Here is a 21090-nt window from a genome sequence, read left to right as displayed (position 1 = left end):
CTGTCTTAGTGCAGTAAGCCACGTTAAGCGTTTTTCACGTTAAGCGTTTTAGAATGTCCCGGTTGGATCTCCCTCTCATCCATATTTGCTTCCTCTTTGTTTTAGCGATTTGCCGCTCACGTTCAAAAACCGGCTCCGTGGTGATGTCCGTATATGCTAGTTACAAAAATGAAGGCGAACAGCCAGCTGATTTTATTTATTTATTAAATCGATTCTTGGACATTTCAGATCGATTCTGAATCGTTGCAAATGAGAATCTAGATTCTTCTGTGAATCGATTTTTTGGCACACCCCTAATGGCCATTCAATTTGATCAAACGCCTTCTCCGCATCCAAGGAAATAACTACCTCCGGGTGCGGAGAAGTATCAGAAAGATACATTATGTTAGCGAGTCTACGAATATTACAGAAAGATTGGCGACCTTTAATAAATCCTGTTTGATCGTCTGAGATTATTGAAGGGAGGACATGTTCTAAACGAAATGCCAATACTTTAGCAAAAATTTTAATGTCGGTGTTTAAAAGAGATATAGGACGATACGATTCACACTGAATAGGGTCTTTATCTTTTTTAACAAGGAGTGTAATAGATGCTTGAGAAAAGGTTGGAGGTAGGGAACCTGCCTCCAAAGATTCTTTAAAAACTTCAAAAAGAATTGGTGCAAGTTTCTCCTTAAATTTTTTATAAAAATCAATAGGATACCCATCAAGGCCTGGGGACTTACCACTCTTCATTGCCATAATGTCCTTACTAATTTCTTCAATCTCGAGGTCACGTTCTAAATCCACTATCGTATCTGATTGCAAAGTAGGAATATCCAGATTGTTTAAGAAATTTTCCATATCCATTGTATCCGAAGGGAATTCAGAAGTATATAATGAGGAATAGAAGTTTTTGAAAATTTTATTAATTTCTTTTGGGTTGCTAACTAAAGTTTGATTTGAGTCTTTTATCTGTGAAATAAGTCGAGAGGCAGTTTGACGTTTCAGCTGATGAGCCAAGAGCCGACTTGATTTGTCTCCATATTCATAGTAAAGACCACGCGTCCTCATTATTAAATGTTCTGCATGAGAAGTTGATAAAAAATTAAACTTTGTCTGCAAGTCAACTCTTTTTTTTATGTAATTTAGCTGTGGGAGATTCAGAATACTGTCTGTCTAAATCTAATATGGATTGTGAAAGTGTTTGCAGTTCCTTCTTACGTTCTTTGTTAGCGTACGATGTATAAGAAATTATTTGACCCCTCAAGTAAGCCTTTAAAGTCTCCCAAAGTAATGAGTAAGACACTGTATCTATTCTATTGTATTCCAGAAAAAAATCTATACTAGATGAGACAAAGTTACAGAACTTCTCATTGGATAGCAATAATGGATTAAATGCCCAGATTGGTCGTTCTCTGATGTTCAAAGGGAAGTGCAGGTCCAGCACCACAGGTGCATGATCGGATACAACTATAGCCGATTAGTCAACTTTCTTGACCATTGATATAAACAAGTTGGCTACAAAAAAATAATCTAGTCTAGAAAAGGAATGATGGACATAAAAGGAGAATTGTCTAGTCAACGGGTTTAAGAATCTCCAATGATCTACACAGCCATTCTGTTGCATAAATAAAGAAAAGGCCATTGCCATATCAGAAACATTACTACAAGTGCTGGATCTATCCAGCTGAGGATCGAAAACACAATTTAAATCCCCAGCAAATAACAAATGATGTGTATCAAGCTTGAGAATTATCGATAGGAGACTATTTGCAAACTGAACATCGTCCCAGTTGGGAGCGTAAACATTAACTAAAACCACTGGGACTTGAAAAAGAGACCCAGACACAATTACGTAACGACCATTAGGGTCACAGATTGTGTCAGAAGGTATAAACTGTACTCTCTTATTAATTAAAATTGCCACACCTCTTGATCTGCTATTAAATTTGGAATGAAAAATTTGACTTACCCATATCTTACGAATTCTATTGTGGTCACTGAGTCAAGTCAAGTCATCCTCATTTATATAGCGCTTTTAACAATGTAGATTGTTTCAAAGCAGCTTTACAGAGATAAAGATATAATTTAAGGTAACAGAGATTGGTTTGGTTTTATAGTGGCTCTTGAACAATGTTTTTTCCAGCTAAAGTTAGTTTTGATTGATTCACTTCCGTCTAAATGATAGTTTGTTATTAAATTAGGGGCCGCTAAGACGACACCGTTCTCTCTAAACAGACTTTAAACGTGAACCTGTGATAGACGCTGATGGCGTTCACATGCGCATTAAGAATTGATTCTATAGTTATGTGCGTTTGAATATATGTGCGCAGGTTTATAATTCCTTACAAACCATGCCTAAACAAACTACTTGTCTATAAATTTTGATGCAGAATTTTTATTTTATCTTATCACTTTGGGTAGGTACGCGAACCGAAAAATTCCACAACGCTTTATCTGTAGATTGGTATAGGGATCCTCCATAGGGAGAGGCTAGTTGGCACTTCAGCACTGCATTGTCATCGGGTCCAGGCGAAAGTCCTTCGTCAGATCTGGAAACGGCCTGGATCCGGCAGGCTGCGGGAAAACCTCGGGATAAACAAAGACACTAAAATTAGCGTAGATGCCATTCTTCTTATGATGTAACGAGTACATCAGGATTTGAGTCTCAAATGTGTTTCTTGTAAAAACAATATATCTGGTTTGAAGGATTTAAGATGGGAGAAAACCTTAGCTCTTTTAACAGGACCATTTAAACCCCTGACATTCCATGTCATAAGTCTCACAGGGTGTCCTCTATCCTCATCACCTATATTAACTGTACGATACATAAGTTAAAAGCATGCATGGGTTTTAATCTAAAGCAAATTGTAGCCATGCATTGTAAATTACAAAAATAAGATACAAGAAACCAGAAGTAAACAATCCTGCCAACGCCCCTCCCTCCCAACCCCGCCAACCGCCCCTCCCTCCTAACCCCCAACCAAAAACATACTATTCCTAGATCTAATTCCCCAACTGAGGATGATCGCAGATAAAACATAACGAAAAACTTCCAAAGAATGCGAACCAGCAATTAAAGTCATGTACAATGTAAGTGCAGCCCCCATATAAAACTAGGGTCAAAACGGTGTCAAATTATATGCTATCCTACCGGAAAAAAAAAACAGAAAAATAAATAAATAAATTATATAAATAAATAAATAATAATTTAAAAAAAAGAAAAAAAGAAAAAGAAAGGGTGAGAAAAATAATGTACGGCTTTATAGCCATAAGTCCAGCGCAACTTCGTGTTTGAACATAGTTACGGTATGAGTCTTTTTAATTAAAAGTCTATGGAACCGCATGAAGAAATAAAAAAAGAAAAAAAAAGAAAAAGAAAGGGTGAGAAAAATAATGTACGGCTTTATAGCCATAAGTCCAGCGCAACTTCGTGTTGGAACATAGTTGCGGTATGATTCTTTTTAATTAAAAGTCTATGGAACCGCATGAAGAAAAAAAAGAAAAGAAAAAAAAAACGTTTTTTTTTCTTTTTCTAACTCTTCCTCACCCCTTACCCGAGGCAAAAGGAATGTCCTGGCACATTATTCTTCACCCCAATTTGAACGGTAGAACTCGTTGGCTTCTTCTGGCGTGCTGAACAAGTGTGTTTTCCCTTCGTGAGTAACCCGGAGCCTTGCAGGGTACAAGAGACCAAATCTGACTCCCTTTTCGTATAGCCGGGACTTCACGGCTTTGAACGCCGCTCGCTTCCTCCCCAGCTCAGCGCTGAAATCCTCGTGGAAAAACACCCGCCGTCCGCGAAAGAGCAACTCTCGCTGTTGCTTACTGAATCTGAGGATGCGATGCTTGTCCTGGAAGTAGTGAAAAAGAACCAGAAACACTCTGGGTTTGGTCTGATTGGCCCTTGCATCGTTGGTTGGGTTGGGTACAACTCGATGGGCATGAGAAAGAACAAGAGGACTTGTGAAGAATTCTTTCCCCAGTACTTCCTCAAAAAAGTCAGTCATAAATTTAATCGGGTCTTGTCCTTCCAACTTTTCGGGGATGCCCACAACTCTCATATTAGATCTCCGTGAGCGATTTTCGAGGTCATCCAGCTTTTCCTTCAGTAATACGTTCTCCCTCAGTAACGCATCCATTGAAGCCTCGACATTTACCAGCCTATCACTGTAGTCATTTAGGCCATCTTCAACCTCGCGAAGTCGTTCGTCATGAGCTTCGTAATATGACTTAACTTGTTCCAATGTCGCGTTCACAGGTGACAGTGCACCAGCCAGTTCTGTTTTTAAAAGAGAGTGAACTACTTGCGTCATATCAGAAAGCAGCACTGACCGAAGCCTTTCGAGATCTTCGGGTAAAGCCGTTAATCCCTCAGGGGATGGCGCCATATCGTCGGTCTTGCTCGAAGCTTCACCGTCTTTGTCGCCAGTTTTATTCCGAAGTTGCTTTCTACTTGTCATTTTTGCTCCACCGTTATTTCAAGTAATATCAGGTGCCAGATAGTCGATTGTAGTGAATAAATATCGAAAAAAAATGACTAAATGAACGAAAGAGGTCGGGAGCTACACTCACTTATACCGGAAGTCCTATTCAAGGTTCTTAACTGTAGATGTCAGCATAACAGTAAATCCATCAAAAGACATTATATTCTATTGCCTTACATTCAGAGGTTTTGAACAGCTAATGCATTATCCAGGAAATTGACCCTTCGCTAAGCCACGCCCGAAAACCACCACTGGCCAATCGTGTCTTAGCAACCGTAACTAGGCACGGGAGGTCTGGCAAGCTTTCGAGCGAGGGAAACATGCTGAAGCGTTGTGCGTATGGATTGTGCAATTCTGATACCCGGTATCCTAAAAGTTTGGACGGGGGAGTGGATTTTTTTTCCTTCCCGAAAATCTAAAAGCCAAGGGGAGAAATGACGGGCGTGGAACAAGCAGTGTGGGAGACCCCATTCACAACTAAATGTCGACAGGATTAACAAAAACACCTATTGCTTGGAAGTTTGAAATAATTACGGTTCTTTGTTCATAATGCACGTTTTAACATAAAATAAGAGGTTTAAAGACAAGACAGAGGCTCACTGACATACTTTAAAATATATTTAAGCATTTTGCTAATCAACGGCCTACTAAGTTACCCCTGACTGAGTAACTTTAACCCAATCTAATCGCGGCTCTCCTGGTGTTAGTATTATTCCACAAGATTTATGGATAAACTGTTTGATTTATAATTATTAGATTAGTTTCACTTTTCACTTACCCTGCTGTGCACGAACATAGCTGTTCCTCAATTTGTATTTTTCCCATTTGCATGGTCAGCGTATGAGGCAGCGACTGCTGCGACTATAAGCTTTAGCTTCAATTGTTATTAAATTATTCTCTAATCGGTTGCATATTATGTCGTGGATATATCCCTAGAATGCATACTGCAGTCCCTTTTGTCTTGCTCTCTCAGATATTTCACATGTTCGCCAAAACTTACTAATTATCTCATTGGGGATGTCTGACACTGGTGCATACACACTGTAATAGACGTGCTAGACGCGAAAGCTTGACAGGCGTAGCAACAGTAACTAAGGAGGGCGGGGCTTAGCGAAGTGTCAATTAGTTATACCGGAGTTTGTTGCAGTCTATTTTACATTCAGAAACTAGAAAGTAAAGTTCGTCGGGGCAAACTCTTATGTTGGCTTGACAAAGTTTGAAAGCTTTAAAAGCTTCTTAGCATGTTTTATGTTGTTAGCAATGTTTTACATTTTGTTAGCATGTCTTAGCACGTGTCTAGCATTATTTTGCTAGCATGTTTCAGTACATTGCTAGCATTATTTAGATTAGCATGTTTTGTTAGAATTGTTAGCATGTTGCTAACATGACTTAGCATGTTACTAGCATGTCTTGTCAAATTGCTAGCATTGTTAAGCACATTGCTAGTATGTTTTAGAGTGTTTTACATGCTAATAAAATGAAATGTTTGATCAACTTAGAAAACCCTTTCAATTTACTGCCAAAGACTTTCCTCCTTTCATCAGGTCAAGGCAGATTATAAGAAAAACACTAGACATGCATGGCCTTCATGTTGGGACATCTTACTGAATGCCACTCTTGACCAAGAAGAACATAAAAGGCTGACTTGAATATGCTAATCATTTGGATTCTAGAATTTATTTTAATGGAGTGATGTGACCAAACTGGAACTTTTTGGACCCATGTATCAGTGGTATGTCTTGTGCAAAAAAGGCAAAGCTTATGAGCAGAAGAACAACATCTCCATGGGCAATCATGGAGGTGGTCCTGTCTTGTTATGGGGGTGCTTTGCTGTTGCAGGAAGTGGAAATCGTGACTGTATGAAGGATTTAATAAATTCTTTGAAATATCAAGCCATTTTGGCAAATATGGTGATGCCTTGGGTGCAGAGACTGAAGCTTGATGATCAATGGACTTTCCTGCATGACAGCCATCCCAAAGTGTACATCCAAATCTACTTAAGCTTTGTTCAGAAATCAGTTGTAGAATGTTCTCGATGGCCTGTACTGTCTTCAAATTCCACCATATTTTTCAATGAGATTTAAATCTGAAGTAAATAGTGGTAATATGAAAACCAAAGATTGCAACTGGGTATACCAGGAGAAAATTGAGTATTTGTGTTTCACTGGAGCTTGCCAGGACTGTGCAGCTGGTGAAATGTGAATTTGTTGATTTGTATATTAGTAACTTTTATCTCTGTTTTGTGTCTTTTTGCTGTAGGCCCTGATCGAGGCCTTTATCAGGGACAATGTTGCGCTTGATCTACCCAACAGCTTCAGACATTCAATTCAGCTAGAGCTGTTGCACAAGCTTCAACAAGGGTGAGACATAGCTTGATGCTTTTTAACCCTCTGGGGTCTAATGTGTTTTTGGGGTCCTCGAGATGTTTTGACATGCCCTGACATTTGTGCTTTTTTCAGTTGCTTATAAACATATTAATGGCAAAGGTGTAATTACACTCTTATTTAGCAAAAACAGGGCTACCATAATATGTGAGCAACATGTATGTACATTCTTGTATTTTTGAGGGAATATTGTTTATGCATGGTTATTAAAAAAACTAAAACTTAAAGTTTCTGTAATAAGGCCACAAAACACATACTAAATATGTGTCCACAAGACTTTTGACTAATGCTGACCTGCAAACAATAGCAACAGTATCGTCCGGGGCGGCATTTTTTCATGTCACATGGGGGTGGCACGAGCAGTTCCTCTGCGCCGCGAAGCGATTTTCTATTATCTATCTAAGGTGGCTCGAAGGTGCTCTCGCCCAGGGTGTAATTCAATGTAGAACCGCCACTGCCTGCCAACCTGTACGCCAACCTGTACGCATTTTGCGTAGCGGATACGCATTTTGACCTCGGAGTACGCTGGTATGATTTGTCACTCTAAAATACGCAAAAATCTGGTGACGCACCTCTGTTCACGTGCAGTCCTCAAATCAAGCAACAGCAAAAGAAGAAGAGTTTGACCAATCATAGCGCTGGGTTCATTCCCCAAATAGCAAGCGAGGATGATTGACAGATGCATAAGGCATATCATTAAAAAGAGACTGCAATAAAGAATCCCGCCCGATTCCCCCTTCCGCCACCTGACTGAGTTCATAAGCGAGGACAGTACAGTAGTCACAGTACTTCTGACTCCTGAAGGTAAACGGGCTGGGGTGGATGTGGAAAATTGAAATATTGTATTGAGTTAACTTAATCTGGATTCGATTATCACACGGGAGTGATCGTAATCGCATGGATTATCTTAAAATACTCTGTCATTCATGGTCACTCAGATAAGAGGAAAACATCATTCAGCCATGCAAATTATAAAATGCTTAAGTAATGTTGAACAATAAATCTATATAAAATTAAAATCGCTATGGCTTAGTGATTATGAAAGTTCTGTGATTTTGTGGATTACTGATAAGCGCGAGTCTAGAGAAACAGGCATTTATTCATTCTCTGTGTTGACAAACGTAACATTAGCCTGCCACATGTGTTACTTTATGGTGTTATAACTAAAGTAGGCTACCTAATTATGTTACATATTTATTTTGGATGAAAACTAGCACGTTAGTTAGGCTACTTATAGATTAAAAAGTACCGTTGTATCAGTGCTGCGCTCTCACAAACACAGAGAGAGAAGATTGGCTAATTGTAAAATGAAAATTGATAGGCTAAGTTAAAATTTTGTTCTTGGTTGTGTTTTTTTCTGTCAAAATGTTAGAAAGCATTTCGTATTATCCATCCATGTTTTTAAAATTCGTTAAATGACAGACGTTTTACTGTTAACAGCCCTCATTATATGTCGGATTCGTCTAACTTATACTTGATATTCTTTTTACAATAAGTGATTCGTTTTGCTATTATTGGACTCCTGTCTATTCATTGTCAACTATTTTCCATAAATGTCTAAAATGTCCTTTTTAAAATATGCAATGTTCAAATGCAAAGACAGCACGTCACGAATAAAAGCCCTTTTTTCGTTTAGTATCATATTTGGATATTGGAATAATAAATTAAGTAGCCTATCTTAAATGTACACACAATATATATATACAGGTCCTTCTCAAAAAATTAGCATATTGTGATCAAGTTCATTATTTTCCATAATGTAATGATAAAAATTAAACTTTCATATATTTTAGATTCATTGCACACCAACTGAAATATTTCAGGTCTTTTATTGTTTTAATACTGATGATTTTGGCATACAGCTCATGAAAACCCAAAATTCCTATCTCAAAAAATTAGCATATTTCATCCGACCAATAAAAGAAGTATATAAATATTGTATATAAAAAAAACTAAAACAAAACAACATCATATATATATATATATATATATATATATATATATATATATATATATATGATGTTGTTTTGTTTTAGTTTTTTTTTTACAGTTTTCTAGGGATTTCTTAATTTTAGATTAGTTGACCAGCACACATTATATGCAATGCAATATTAATCTTGAATAAAAAAAGGTTGAGCAGTATATTGCAGTGAAAGTGAAAATTTGGATTTGAGTTGAATTCAAAAAACTTCACAAGTCTAAACAAGAATTATGAAGATAGGCATGCGTTTGTGTGTGTTTTGCATTCTCAAAAAATAATGACAAAAATATATGACAAACACATACATATATGAAAAGTTAATGTCATCATATATGCCTCCAAATGGTAAACACTTGTGTGAACACAAGTTTCTGTTTGTCTTGTTGGTCACGGTAACCCCGCCCCCAGCCGCTGACGTAAGCGGTTCTTACTTCTAGACCAGCAATGATTTGGTGCTACTTAAGAACCACTTTTACTGGTTCGGAGCTGGTGCTTTGGTGGTCGAAAAACAAATATATATAGATGGTACCCAGTGACACTTGTGTGAAAGGCTCATTATGCAGCGACGTTCGTTTGTTATTATAGGACAACTTAGTTTGAATAAAGGAGCAGACACTGATCTACTTGCTCTACGTTTTTTTAAAATGAACAGCAAGACGACTAGAAGTGAATGTGCTTTCCATTAAATTAATCACACACAGTAAACAAATCCTTAACAAAAAAAAAAACATTACAATGAACGTGCTTTGTTTTAAATAAATCACACACAGTAAACAAAACCTTAACAAAAAAAACTTTGCAATGAACTGCAATTTAGACACGCAAACTGGGTGCGGGTGCGGTGAGACGTACATGCTCAGGCAGATTCGGCTTGAAGTCGTTTGTTACAAAAAACAAAGCTGTGCACACAGCAATGCGAAATGGGGTCTTGCCGGTCCTGCGCACCCAACGCGTCATTTTTGCACCCTCGCGCTCGTGCGAACCATAGACAGTAAAAGAAACGGACGCGTCGAGTATAAACAAGGCTTTACTCCATGTCAGCGCACGCTCTGATCGGTAAAGGGGCAGAGATTTCTCCCGAATCATCTCCAGCAGTAGCAGAAGCACCACCACAAACTCCGCCTTCATTTCCCTCGTAAGCTGATATTAGTATTTAAACATTCTCCATGATAAAAAAAGTTTGTAAAAAAATATTTTAATAACATGGTTTTGGCGGTTATAGAGTTCTAATGACGGTATTCAACTATAACCGTCGGTCTCACGGTTATATAATAACCGTCACACCCCTAATTATATTCAACTTGTATATATGTGTATATACAGGGCTTGACATTGACACTCCCCAACCCACCAAACGTGGGTGGATTTCAGCAGTGGCGTGTAACAGCCACTCCCACTTGCCAATTTGGTGGGTTTCAGAGTGAAGCGCAACGCTTACATTTTTTATGTGTGCAAGTTACACGTTTCAGAGTGGCTTTGTTCACACTAAATGCTGCTCCACATAAACTCAGTTGTGCTTTTGTTTGGGCATGCAATAACATGCATTTCTATCGTAAAGAAGTGGCCAAATAATAAAGATTAAGTGGGCATTTGAATGAAAAGTTGTTTGATAAAAACAATATCCGATTATAATCAAAATTTATCAACTGATTATTCGAATAATCATTAGTGATAGCCCTAGTTTAGTTAAAACATTTCAAAATGCACATTGCATTGTTTTGCGTTTTGTGATTTAGTCATATATTTTTGTCCTTGAAGATTTCCTACAAATAGTGGTAAAATATTTTCTCGTGAACCCAATGTTTATCATCCCGTCTCGTGAGCTAAGTGTATCGTCACAGCTGAACTAAAACGTAATTTCCCAAAAACCACTAGCCACAGTGGCTGGTGAGCAAAAAAGTAAATGTCAAGCCCTATGTACAGTATGAGTCAAAAGTTTGAAAACATCCATCCATCCATTTTCTTCCGCTTATCCGGGGCCGGGCACTCGTGAACAAGACCCAAAGGTATTTGAACTACTCCACTTGAGACAGGAACTCTCCACCAAGCTGAAGCGGGCAAGCCTCCATTTTCTGACTGAGAACCATGGCCTCGGACTTGGAGCTGCAGATTCTAATTCCAGCCGCTTCACACTCGGCTGCAAACCGTCCCAGTGCATGTTGAAGGTCCTGCTTGATCTGATGAGGCCAACATGACAACATAATCTGCAAAAAGCTGAGACAAAATCATGTGGTCTCCAAACCGGACACTCTCCAGCCCCTGGCTGTGCCTAGAAATTCTGTCCATAAAAATTATGAACAGAACCGGTGAAAAAGGGCAGCCCTGCCGGAGTCCAACACGCACCAGAAACAAGTCTGACTTGCTGTCGGTAATGCGAACCAAGCTCCTGCTCTGCTCGTACCCCATACTCCCAGAGCACCCTCCACAGGGTGCCGCGAGGGAACCAGTCAAATGACTTCTCCAAATCCACAAAACACATCTGGATTGGTTAAGCAAACTCCCATGAACCCTCCAGCACCCTGGAGAGGGTATAGAGCTGGTCCAGTGTTCAACGGCCGGGACGATAACCACACTGTTCTCTTGAAATCCGAGGTTCCACTATCAGCCCAATTCTCCTCTCCAGTACCCTGGCATAGACTTTCCCGGGGAGGCTGAGGAGTGTGATCCCACTGTAGTTGGAACACACTCTCCGGTCCCCCTTCTTGAGAAGAGGGACCACCACCCCGGTCTGCCAGTCCAGAGGCGTGTCAGCCAAGACAGCCCCACAACATCCAGAGACTTGAGGTACTCGGGGCGGATCTCATCCACCCCCGGTGCCTTGCCACCGAGGAGCTTCTTAACTACCTCGGTGACTTCAGCTTGGGTGATGGACGAGTCCACCTCCGAGCCCCCGGCCTCTGCTTCCTCAATGGAAGACGTGTCGGTGGGATTGAGGAGATCCTCAAAGTATTCTTTCCACTGTCCGACGATATCCCCAGTTGAGGTCAGCAGCTGCCCCCGTCCACTGTAAACAATGTTGTTAGGGCACTGCTTCCCTGTCCAAAGGCACCGGACAGTTTGCCAGAATCTCTTTGAAGCCAACCAATAGTCCTTCTCCATGGCCTCACCGAACTCCTCCCAGGCCGATTTTTAATTTTTTTGGCCCCCACAACTACCAGGGCTGCAGTCTGCTTGGCCTGTCGGTACCCGTCAGCTGCCTCAGGGGTCCCACAAGCATTTATTTGAAAAATACAGAAAAAAACCCCCGTAATATTTGGAAATATTATTAAATTTAAATTTGAATGAAACAAATATTTAAAATGAAATTTAAAATAATGGTTTTGTTTTCATATATTTTAAAATTTAATTTATTTCTGTGATGCAAAGCTGAATTTTCAGCATCATTACTCCAGTCTTTAGTGTCAGCCTTTTTGGATGAGAAGCGCTTTAATTTAATTATCTGTCCGATGGACTACTGGCACTGAGCTTTGTGATGCACTTTTGAAATCGTTTATTTCCGGTTATGTATATTTTCAATGTCCTGTAGTCACCTAGTTCAAGGGTTCCCAAACTTTTCCATTCCAGGATCCACCTAGACAAGTATAGTCTATCTCAGGACCCACCAAAATAATTTAAACGCATGAATATGGGGTGGGAGTGAATGACATGAGTTTAATTGCAATACAAACTTATGGAACATTATCAAAAATGTTGATAACGATTAAAATAGCATTGCATTGTTCAGCGCAGAAAATGCTTTCGTGCTCGTGTGTGTATACATGTGAAATACCTTTATAAATATTTTCCTTATGTGTTGGTAGGTAGTCAAAAGCATGTGAGGGAACGGAAACAACGCACTCTTACAACAACCGTTTCCCTGAGAGACAACAGTGCTGAGTCGAACAGAAGACAGAGATGAATGGGTTTCCCAAAAGCATCATATGTAGATCGTAGAACCTTTGCCACCAGTGGTCTCTCTACGATCAACTCAGCTTACAATGCTTTTGGGAAACTTTGCCCAGACCTGAATCAGCCTTTTGTGACATTTTAATTCTCCAGTGTAATGCGATCTCATACTGAATACAGCGCAGTCATTGGAGGGAATGAGTTTCTTCTCGTTAATAATGCGCCAGGGTTTCCGTTGTCCTGTAATTACCGGACATTGGCCGGTAAAAAAATGAAATGTCCGACAAAATTAAATCTCTTCGGTCAAATAGTTCAATTAAAATTGCCTAATAATCCCACCCCCCATACACAATCTGAATTTGAGAATAAGCCTAAAATGTATAAAGCAAAAAATACACAGACCTTTTGCTATGTTATAAAGGAACAGGCTCTACCGTTTGAAAGTTATTAAACAACATCGCATGCTGCATTTCAAATACAGCCAACCTTTAAAAACGGCTGTAATATAGACCTAAACAACGAACGATTGAGTGAGACGTTTTTAAATATGGCCAGGCCCAGGCAGACTAGCCTTAAAAGCTTTTTTCAGAGGCCAGACGTGACGGACGATGGTGAATCAGGAACGCTGGAAGCCTCTGATGTCCAGAGCCAGACAGCTCCACCACCGGACGTTCAAGTTTTTTTCCGTCTATTTGAAAGTTAGGCTAGTGGCGGCTCGTCAATAGAGGGCGCTTGGGCGCCACCGTCCCTGGTCGCTGCGTCCCTGGCGAATCAGAATGTGATGCATGTTTTTTTTATCCAATCTGATTGGTTCTTGTCACCTGTCATTCAACTTTACGCTCTTGGGCCACTACTGCTAATGCGCAGGTGACTTCGACAAAACCTTGCTAGGCTGATCACTTTCGTACAGATAATGGCAGCAGTTAAACCAAATCTAACCCGTCATTGATTTACAAAAAAAACCTTTCACAAGGCGTTTGCTGGAAGAAGGAAAAAAAAGGATAAAGGATCTTGGACCGGACCAACCCGATTTACAAATCTGGCAGCATCCAGTGACAGAGGACGAGCTTCACCCTGAGCTTCACTCACGCTTGTCATAAGAAACGTGTCGGCACTGAAGTTTTGTGGACAATAACGGGGGTAAGAGACCTCAAACAGCTATCTGAAATTTATTTTCGCCCTGCCCCCCCAAAAATAATTATCACCAGCCGCCACTGCAAACCTGTTGCATTCTATACTAGAGCCCGACCGATATGGATTTTTGGGGGCCGATACCGATAAAAAAAAGCCTGATACAGATATATCGGCCGATATTATTTGTGTACAGTAGCAATATTATTAATGTATATTATAGTACAGTACCAGTCAAAAGTTTGGACACACTTTCCTATTGGTGTGTACAAACCTTTGATGGGTACTGTATATATAATATACAGTATTTAAACAGAATAAATATATAAACGTTTCGCAATGATCACTCAAATGTGGTGATCAAACACTTGTGTGACATATGTAATGGAGGCAGGGGGAATGATAGAATGACAATGATACATTTGAGCTGTAACCAAACTAGTTTGCATTGCATGTTATATTATATTATATTCTAAATACTGTTGCATAATCTTCACTAAGGACTTTCTTTTAATTTAGTCACGTTATATAAAACAACTTCAATAAATATATCAAAAGTGTCACTAACAAAACCTTATTATCTTCTATTTTTATTCTTAATTCCTCTAATCTCTACCAGTGGAGCAACAACTCAGATCTTTTTACTAAAGTAAAATTAATAATATAATAACGAAAACGTTTTTAATTACATAGCCTATGTACAGTACTTTTATACTTTTTTAAATACTTAAGCAAAATGTACCGTGAAACTATATTCTTAATGCAAAAGGGCCCTATATAAAGTGTTATAATTATATAAATGATTGGAATATTGCTTGATGTTGTAGCGTAGCGTTATAGGCAGAATGAGCTTTAACACTGTCTACACCGGACGCGGCAGTTATTGCTCACGTCGCAACAGCTGTTTACCATAGACGCGAGAAAGCGCCCGTTACAAAGCAGAACGAGGCATCAGTTTACTGTCAATGTTTCATCAATCAATTGCCTGGATTTAATAAATAAGAAATAAATATAGCAGACAATATAATAAGGACTTCTCAGCTGAAGGCCTACGCTTGCAATAGTCACAACCTCACACAATACGTGACAGAGACTGGTAGCAGAGAAATCAATTCTGTGAATTACACGGCGCAAATCAAAAGTAATAGGCTACTACCCACCGGATGAAGAAGCGTTGGCTCTCAACAGAACATAAAAAATTCATTTTATTTTTCGAGTTCACATTTATGAGGAAAAAACAATGTTATGGACATCACCGGTCTGAAAGCGGCACTAAAGTGTTTTAAAACTTTCACAGAGACCTCGCACAGAAAGCACAAAGCCTTTCATTAAAGTATATATATATTTTTTTATTAATTGTATCTTAATTTTAATCAATGTTTCATCAACCAATTGCCTGGATTTAATAAATAAGAAGTAAATATAGTGGACAATAGATAGTCTCGACACGGAGGCGCCAGCGAGTGAACTGCAACTCCTCCCATAAATAAACCGAAACTCAGCGTATAGACCTGAGAAATATCTATATTGAAATGTCTCCTTTTAAACAGAACAATTCAAAACGACAGACTGCTCTCTGCTTATATAATCCGTATGAAATGTGCATTTCTCTCTGGCCCGTTCAAAGATCGCTAGTCTGCATCGTCAACTTCATCTTTCCAGCCCACAATGACTGAAAACACTTGTTATTAATAAACAATTAAAATGTCTCCTTGCTATATTTGATGTATTCATATAATTGCTTTTGCCAGTTCTTTGTGACAGCTTTTACGTGCTTTATTGGCAGTGCCACCCTTACATGAATCACTGCATGCCGCATTTTTTTAAATATTAATTTATCGGCCATTTTAAATGCCGATACCGATGGTTATGAAAATGCCTAATATCGTCCGATAATATCGGCTCGCCGATATATCGGTCGGGCTCCATTCTATACGACCTGATTGTCATTTTTTAAGTTACATAGCCTGCCGCCAGTTTTCCTCAACTTGACTAATTAAGCGGCGATATTAGACCGGCATATCATCAAAATGTCCGTAAAACGAAACAATTTTTTTCTAGCGGAAACTCTGCAAATCGCACCGAACCGCTTAATGAACCGAGCCGCTCTGAGATGCTGAAATTATCACACGTGCATGCTTCGTGAATTTATTAAATATTTTAATCACTATTCTGTGTCAGTTTTCACTGTCAATCATTTGTGCATTGCTGTTTAATTAATCAATTAAATTTAAATTTCTTTTAAGGCACGTACCCCGCATCCATTTATTTAAATATTTGATTGGAATAAGAGCATTAGCACACAAGCATACCTTTTATCAGTCAAATTCATTTAAACATATAAACTGAACAGGTATGAAATATGATCAGTAAGAGAAAAACGCTGTTAATGAGAAGACAAGCACGGGACTGCTGCAAATTAGTGGGGAAACATGCACTATGTATTTATTATTCGGAATGCTCAAGTTGGAAATAAAAAAAAGATTTATAGGAACATTTCAGCAGGTTCAAGATTATTCATGTTAACGCAGAGAACATTATTCATTGTTTTAATCCGTTAACAGCCATAAAATGTAGGTATAATCTGCATTCTCATGTATGTAGGTGCGCTGTTACCAGAAACAAAAGAGTTGTAACAAGTAGAAGGCGGTAGTAGTTGTGCAAGTAGTCCATTTGACAAATTGTTTTACTTGAAAGGTTTATATGTAACTGTTAAAAAAACATTTGTACTTTTTTTTTTTGTCAATTCTGGGCAATTTTAAATACCAGGTTAACAGAATCCTGGGTTATCCTGTTTCACACACACTTGGGGTTAACAATTAATGCTGGGGATTCGTAAGCTGACTCTTGACAGTGTAAAACATTCCTGATCCCTGGGTTAATGTTCTTATTTGCATATTTGTGGCGTCTGTGTCATTGATTAGACTGCAGCACGTTACCTGTTTGCCTGTTTGGCTCTTGAGCATTGCGCATCCTCATATTACACACATTTTATATTTCACTGTCAAGTTTTTCCAGATATATATTTTTGGCAAAGGTAAAAAAATTAAACACTCAAATTCTCACGTTTTCGTTGGCGTTTGTTGGTCAGAGGAGAACTGGCCCCCCGTCTGAGCCTGGGTTCTCCCAAGGTTTTTTTCTCTCCATTCTGTCACCTGATGGAGTTTTGGTTCCTTGCCATTGTCGCATTTGGCTTGCTTAGTTGGGGACACTTAGTTCACCCAAAATTGAAAATTCTGTCAGTAATTACTCACCCTCATGTTGTTCCAACCCCGTAAGACTTTCCGTCATCCTCGAAACACAAATTAAGATATTTTTGATAAAATCTCAGAGGTTTGTTACTCCTCCATAGGCTTCTATGTAATTGAAACTTGCCGGCTAAGAAAGTTATTAAAGACATCGTTAAAATAGTCCAAGTGACTACAGTGGCTCAACCATAAGTTTATAAAGCGACGAGAATACTTTTTGTGCGCAAAAATAACGACTTTATTCAACTATTCATTTTCTTCTGTGTGGGCCTCTGAGTTCACGTAGTGTAACAGCGCAGCACTTCTGGGTTATACATCAGAACGTAGCCTCACTATTGGCCGACGCTGGTCATGTGTGTAATTTGTGTTGCGAAGATGAACGAAAGTCTTACGGGGTTGGAACAACATGAGGGTGAGTAATTATTGACAGAATTTTCATTTTTGGGTGAACTATCCCTTTAATAGTCAACAATATTATTGATCAGCCTGCATTGATACCATTATATGAGAACTGAACTGAGCTGGACGATGACATCACCGTTTTCTCTAGAGCAGCTATATATATATATATATACAGGTCCTTCTCAAAAAATTAGAATATTGTGATAAAGTTCATTATTTTCCATAATGTAATGATAAAAATTAAACTTTCATATATTTTAGATTCATTGCACGCCAACTGAAATATTTCAGGTCTTTTATTGTTTTAATACTGATGATTTTGGCATACAGCTCATGAAAACCCAAAATTCCTATCTAAAAAAATTAGCATATCATGAAAAGGGTCTCTAAACGAGCTATTAACCTAATCATCTGAATCCCGCTATCGAAGCATCCTGGGCCTCTATAACACCTCAGCAGTGCCACAGGCTGATTTCCTCCATTTCACGCCGCATTGAAGCAGTCATTTCTGCAAAAGGATTCCCGGCAAAGTATTGAGTGCATAACTGAACAGAATTATTTGAAGGTTGACTTTTTTTGTATTAAAAACACTTTTTTTATTGGTCGGATGAAATATGCTAATTTTTTGAGATAGGAATTTTGGGTTTTCATGAGCTGTATGCCAAAATCATCAGTATTAAAACAATAAAAGACCTGAAATATTTCAGTTGGTGTGCAATGAATCTAAAATATATGATAGTTTAATTTTTATCATTACATTATGGAAAATAATGAACTTTATCACAATATGCAAATTTTTTGAGAAGGACCTGTGTATGTATGTATATATGTGTATTTATATATGTGTATGTATATGTGTGTGTGTATGTATGTATGTATGTATATATATATATATATATATATATATATATATATATATATATATATATATATATACATAGACATGAGACATATACACAATGGTTCATTTTTGTTGTACAATAGTCTATTTTACAACAAAAATGAACCATTACTGAACTTAATTAAGCTTGACGATGCTTGTCCTTCTCGCTATTTTCTTCTAGATCTGCTGAACAGCAGAAACAAAATGTGTTGCATTATTTTCCAGTTATCGCTGTAAAGCTGCTTTGAAACGATCTGTATTGTAAAAAGCTATATAAATAAAGGTAAGGTGATTTGACTTGCCCATTTGACATTTCCCCCCTCAAATGCCAGGGTTAAGCACAGTGTGAAAAGCCCTTTAGATAAGTAGTCCCACCTAAAAGATCAAATACCATTTGTTTTTTACTAAATCATTTGTGTAAAATCTTCATATTTTTGTTTATATACTCACCAGAATGTTTTGTCTATAGAATTCCATAAGTGGTTTACTATAAACACGATTTGTTTAGTTAAGCCAACATTTGGTAAATGACATTCCACAAAGTTTGAGCTTGTTGTATTTAAGCTTAGAATATTCCTTTAATGTATGTGTGTGTTTACGTGACAGGGACAGGGCTCTGGAGGAGGTATGTCATAAACTGTGTGTGTGTAATGCAGTAAGAGATGCACTGGAGGGTGGTGTCCCTTGTGTGTCCTTCCATCAGCTCCTTCTCAAACCCTGCAAAAACACCATCAGCTTTCTGCTGGAGGTATAAACCCTGCTGCATCACTGAATCATACACATCGCACACTCCATTCTCTTAATTCTCTATGTTCTCACTTTAAACTGAACTAGTTCACATGGACTTTTGTTGAAATGAAATGCTCTTTTACGCTCAGTGATCTCATGTCTCCAGGTGTGTACAAGATCTTTGGATAAGGAGCACCTGTCAGAAACGAGCAAGAGAAAAATGGCTCTTTTCATCAAGTGAGTACCTTTACATAGTTTTAAATAACTATTTTCATTGCATTTTCAAATGTTTTTTTTCTGCATTTTGTTTGCTTTCAGATGGTTTTTAAGGGTGGATTTGTTTAAAGTGGGTTTTGCTACAATAATATACTTTTTCACTTGGTCACTACTATATTTCATTTGAAATGTTCCTATTGTGTAACAATTACACAAATATTCCATGACCTCTCTGTTAATTTGAGCTTTGAACTTGCCTGTTTTTCAGAGATTTAAGATTTTCTTTCTTGTTTTCATTGTAGGACTGTTTGTGACCGGTTGGAGGATGTTTCTCTGGCCTTCATGGTGTCATCTCATAAACTCTTCAATGAAATTCTTCAAGATGAGGAGAAGAAGATCCTGATAGAGCAGATGAGGAAGAGCTCAGCCACAGTCAACCTCAGTGCCAAACCACTGCCTTCATTCTATGATATACCAGGTACATCCTGACGGGCAGATATGTAATCGTGACAATATGAATTTTTTAGTTTTATGATTTGAGCTTTGCTTGCTTTTGGTTGTGGTGTGGTATTTATGTCTTGTTCTCAACAGTGTCTGCCAGTGTGAATATCAGCCAGCTTGAACAGCAGCTCATTCTGTCATTGGATGCTCGACATATCCGACAAATCCTCATTGAGCTGCATGGGATGGCCGAACGACCTTTCTGGAGGGTTAACAGTAAGGTTGGAAAAGACTTTTGAACTTGTATACTGATTCGCAAACCAAAAATGCTTAAATGCTTAAAAATAATAAATTATAATTGTTGATATTATAGTACTGTAAAACATTCTCGAGTTAGTTTAACAAAATATTTTTTTTTTCTGTAGTGGGAGGTTCCTGTTGACTATGTAAACGTCATACTGGCAATAAAAGACAACCTGACACGGGACCTGGTGTACATCCTCATGGCTAAAGGTCTACACTGCATCAGTATAAAGGTATGTATCTGTACAAGACTCACTTTAACACCATTCAGCATGTTTACATGCACACCAGAAAACCAGTGTCAGAACACTGTCATACAAATTTGAAGCTTGGGAGCACAAGCACAGACACTTGGCAGATTATTGTTGAGGTAAAAAAACAGTTTAAAGAGTGAAAAAAATTTTTTTTAGGTTTTTATTTTATGAAAATGATTTTATTAATATAAAATATTTATTTTATAAAACCTGCTAAAAAAGTCAAAGCCATAAATCAGGGCTGCCAACTCTCACACATTCAGCGTGAGACTCTGCAATTTACACTGTTCTCAAGCTCTCATACCACGCATCCATTTTCTACGGTGGCCCAGTAGTGCACAACACAACAAATTTTAAAAGCAAACATAAGATCACAACACAGCAAAAACAAGCCCCAACACAACGGAAATGCTCCTGACCACTGTAGGGCTTTCAGAGTATGGTAAAATTAGTTTTCCTTGCCACTGCTCTATAGAGTCGTCAGTCTTACAAAGTTATAAACACCATTATTAGTTTTAACAGTATGTAACCATTTTATATCAACATGAAATATTAATTCAAAATCACCTACATGCATTATAGCTGCGTATTTATACTCTGACATGCTACCATGGCGCACAAAGGGAACATCTGCCTTATTTCACCTTATTTCAAGTGGTTAAAACATATAATTTGTAGTAATTAAAATGACTTTTAACATTTAAAAACAGACATGTTCCAAATCCAAAGCTTGATTTTATTAGTAAAACTGACTTACTACTACA

The 21090-nt window shown here is 38.3% G+C and overlaps 1 protein-coding gene across 4 annotated transcripts in view; it reads left to right on the top strand.

Annotated features, from left to right (window-relative positions):
* ints8 (integrator complex subunit 8) overlaps positions 1–21090 on the top strand; it is a 101053-nt gene that overhangs the window by 42759 nt on the left and 37204 nt on the right. For all 4 annotated transcript variants that reach the window (XM_077222539.1, XM_077222538.1, XM_077222537.1 and 1 more), the window contains 6 exons: positions 6729–6829; positions 18990–19131; positions 19279–19349; positions 19631–19806; positions 19920–20050; positions 20195–20305. In XM_077222539.1, coding sequence (XP_077078654.1) covers positions 6729–6829; positions 18990–19131; positions 19279–19349; positions 19631–19806; positions 19920–20050; positions 20195–20305 — 732 coding nt within the window. The remainder of the gene's footprint in view (positions 1–6728; positions 6830–18989; positions 19132–19278; positions 19350–19630; positions 19807–19919; positions 20051–20194; positions 20306–21090) is intronic.

This window comes from Siphateles boraxobius, unplaced genomic scaffold (genome assembly GCF_051911475.1).
Source record: "Siphateles boraxobius isolate OS27281-9 unplaced genomic scaffold, OSU_SipBor_1 89, whole genome shotgun sequence".
Taxonomy (NCBI): Eukaryota; Metazoa; Chordata; class Actinopteri; order Cypriniformes; family Leuciscidae; genus Siphateles; species Siphateles boraxobius.
This window is presented reverse-complemented; position numbering and strand designations above follow the sequence as displayed.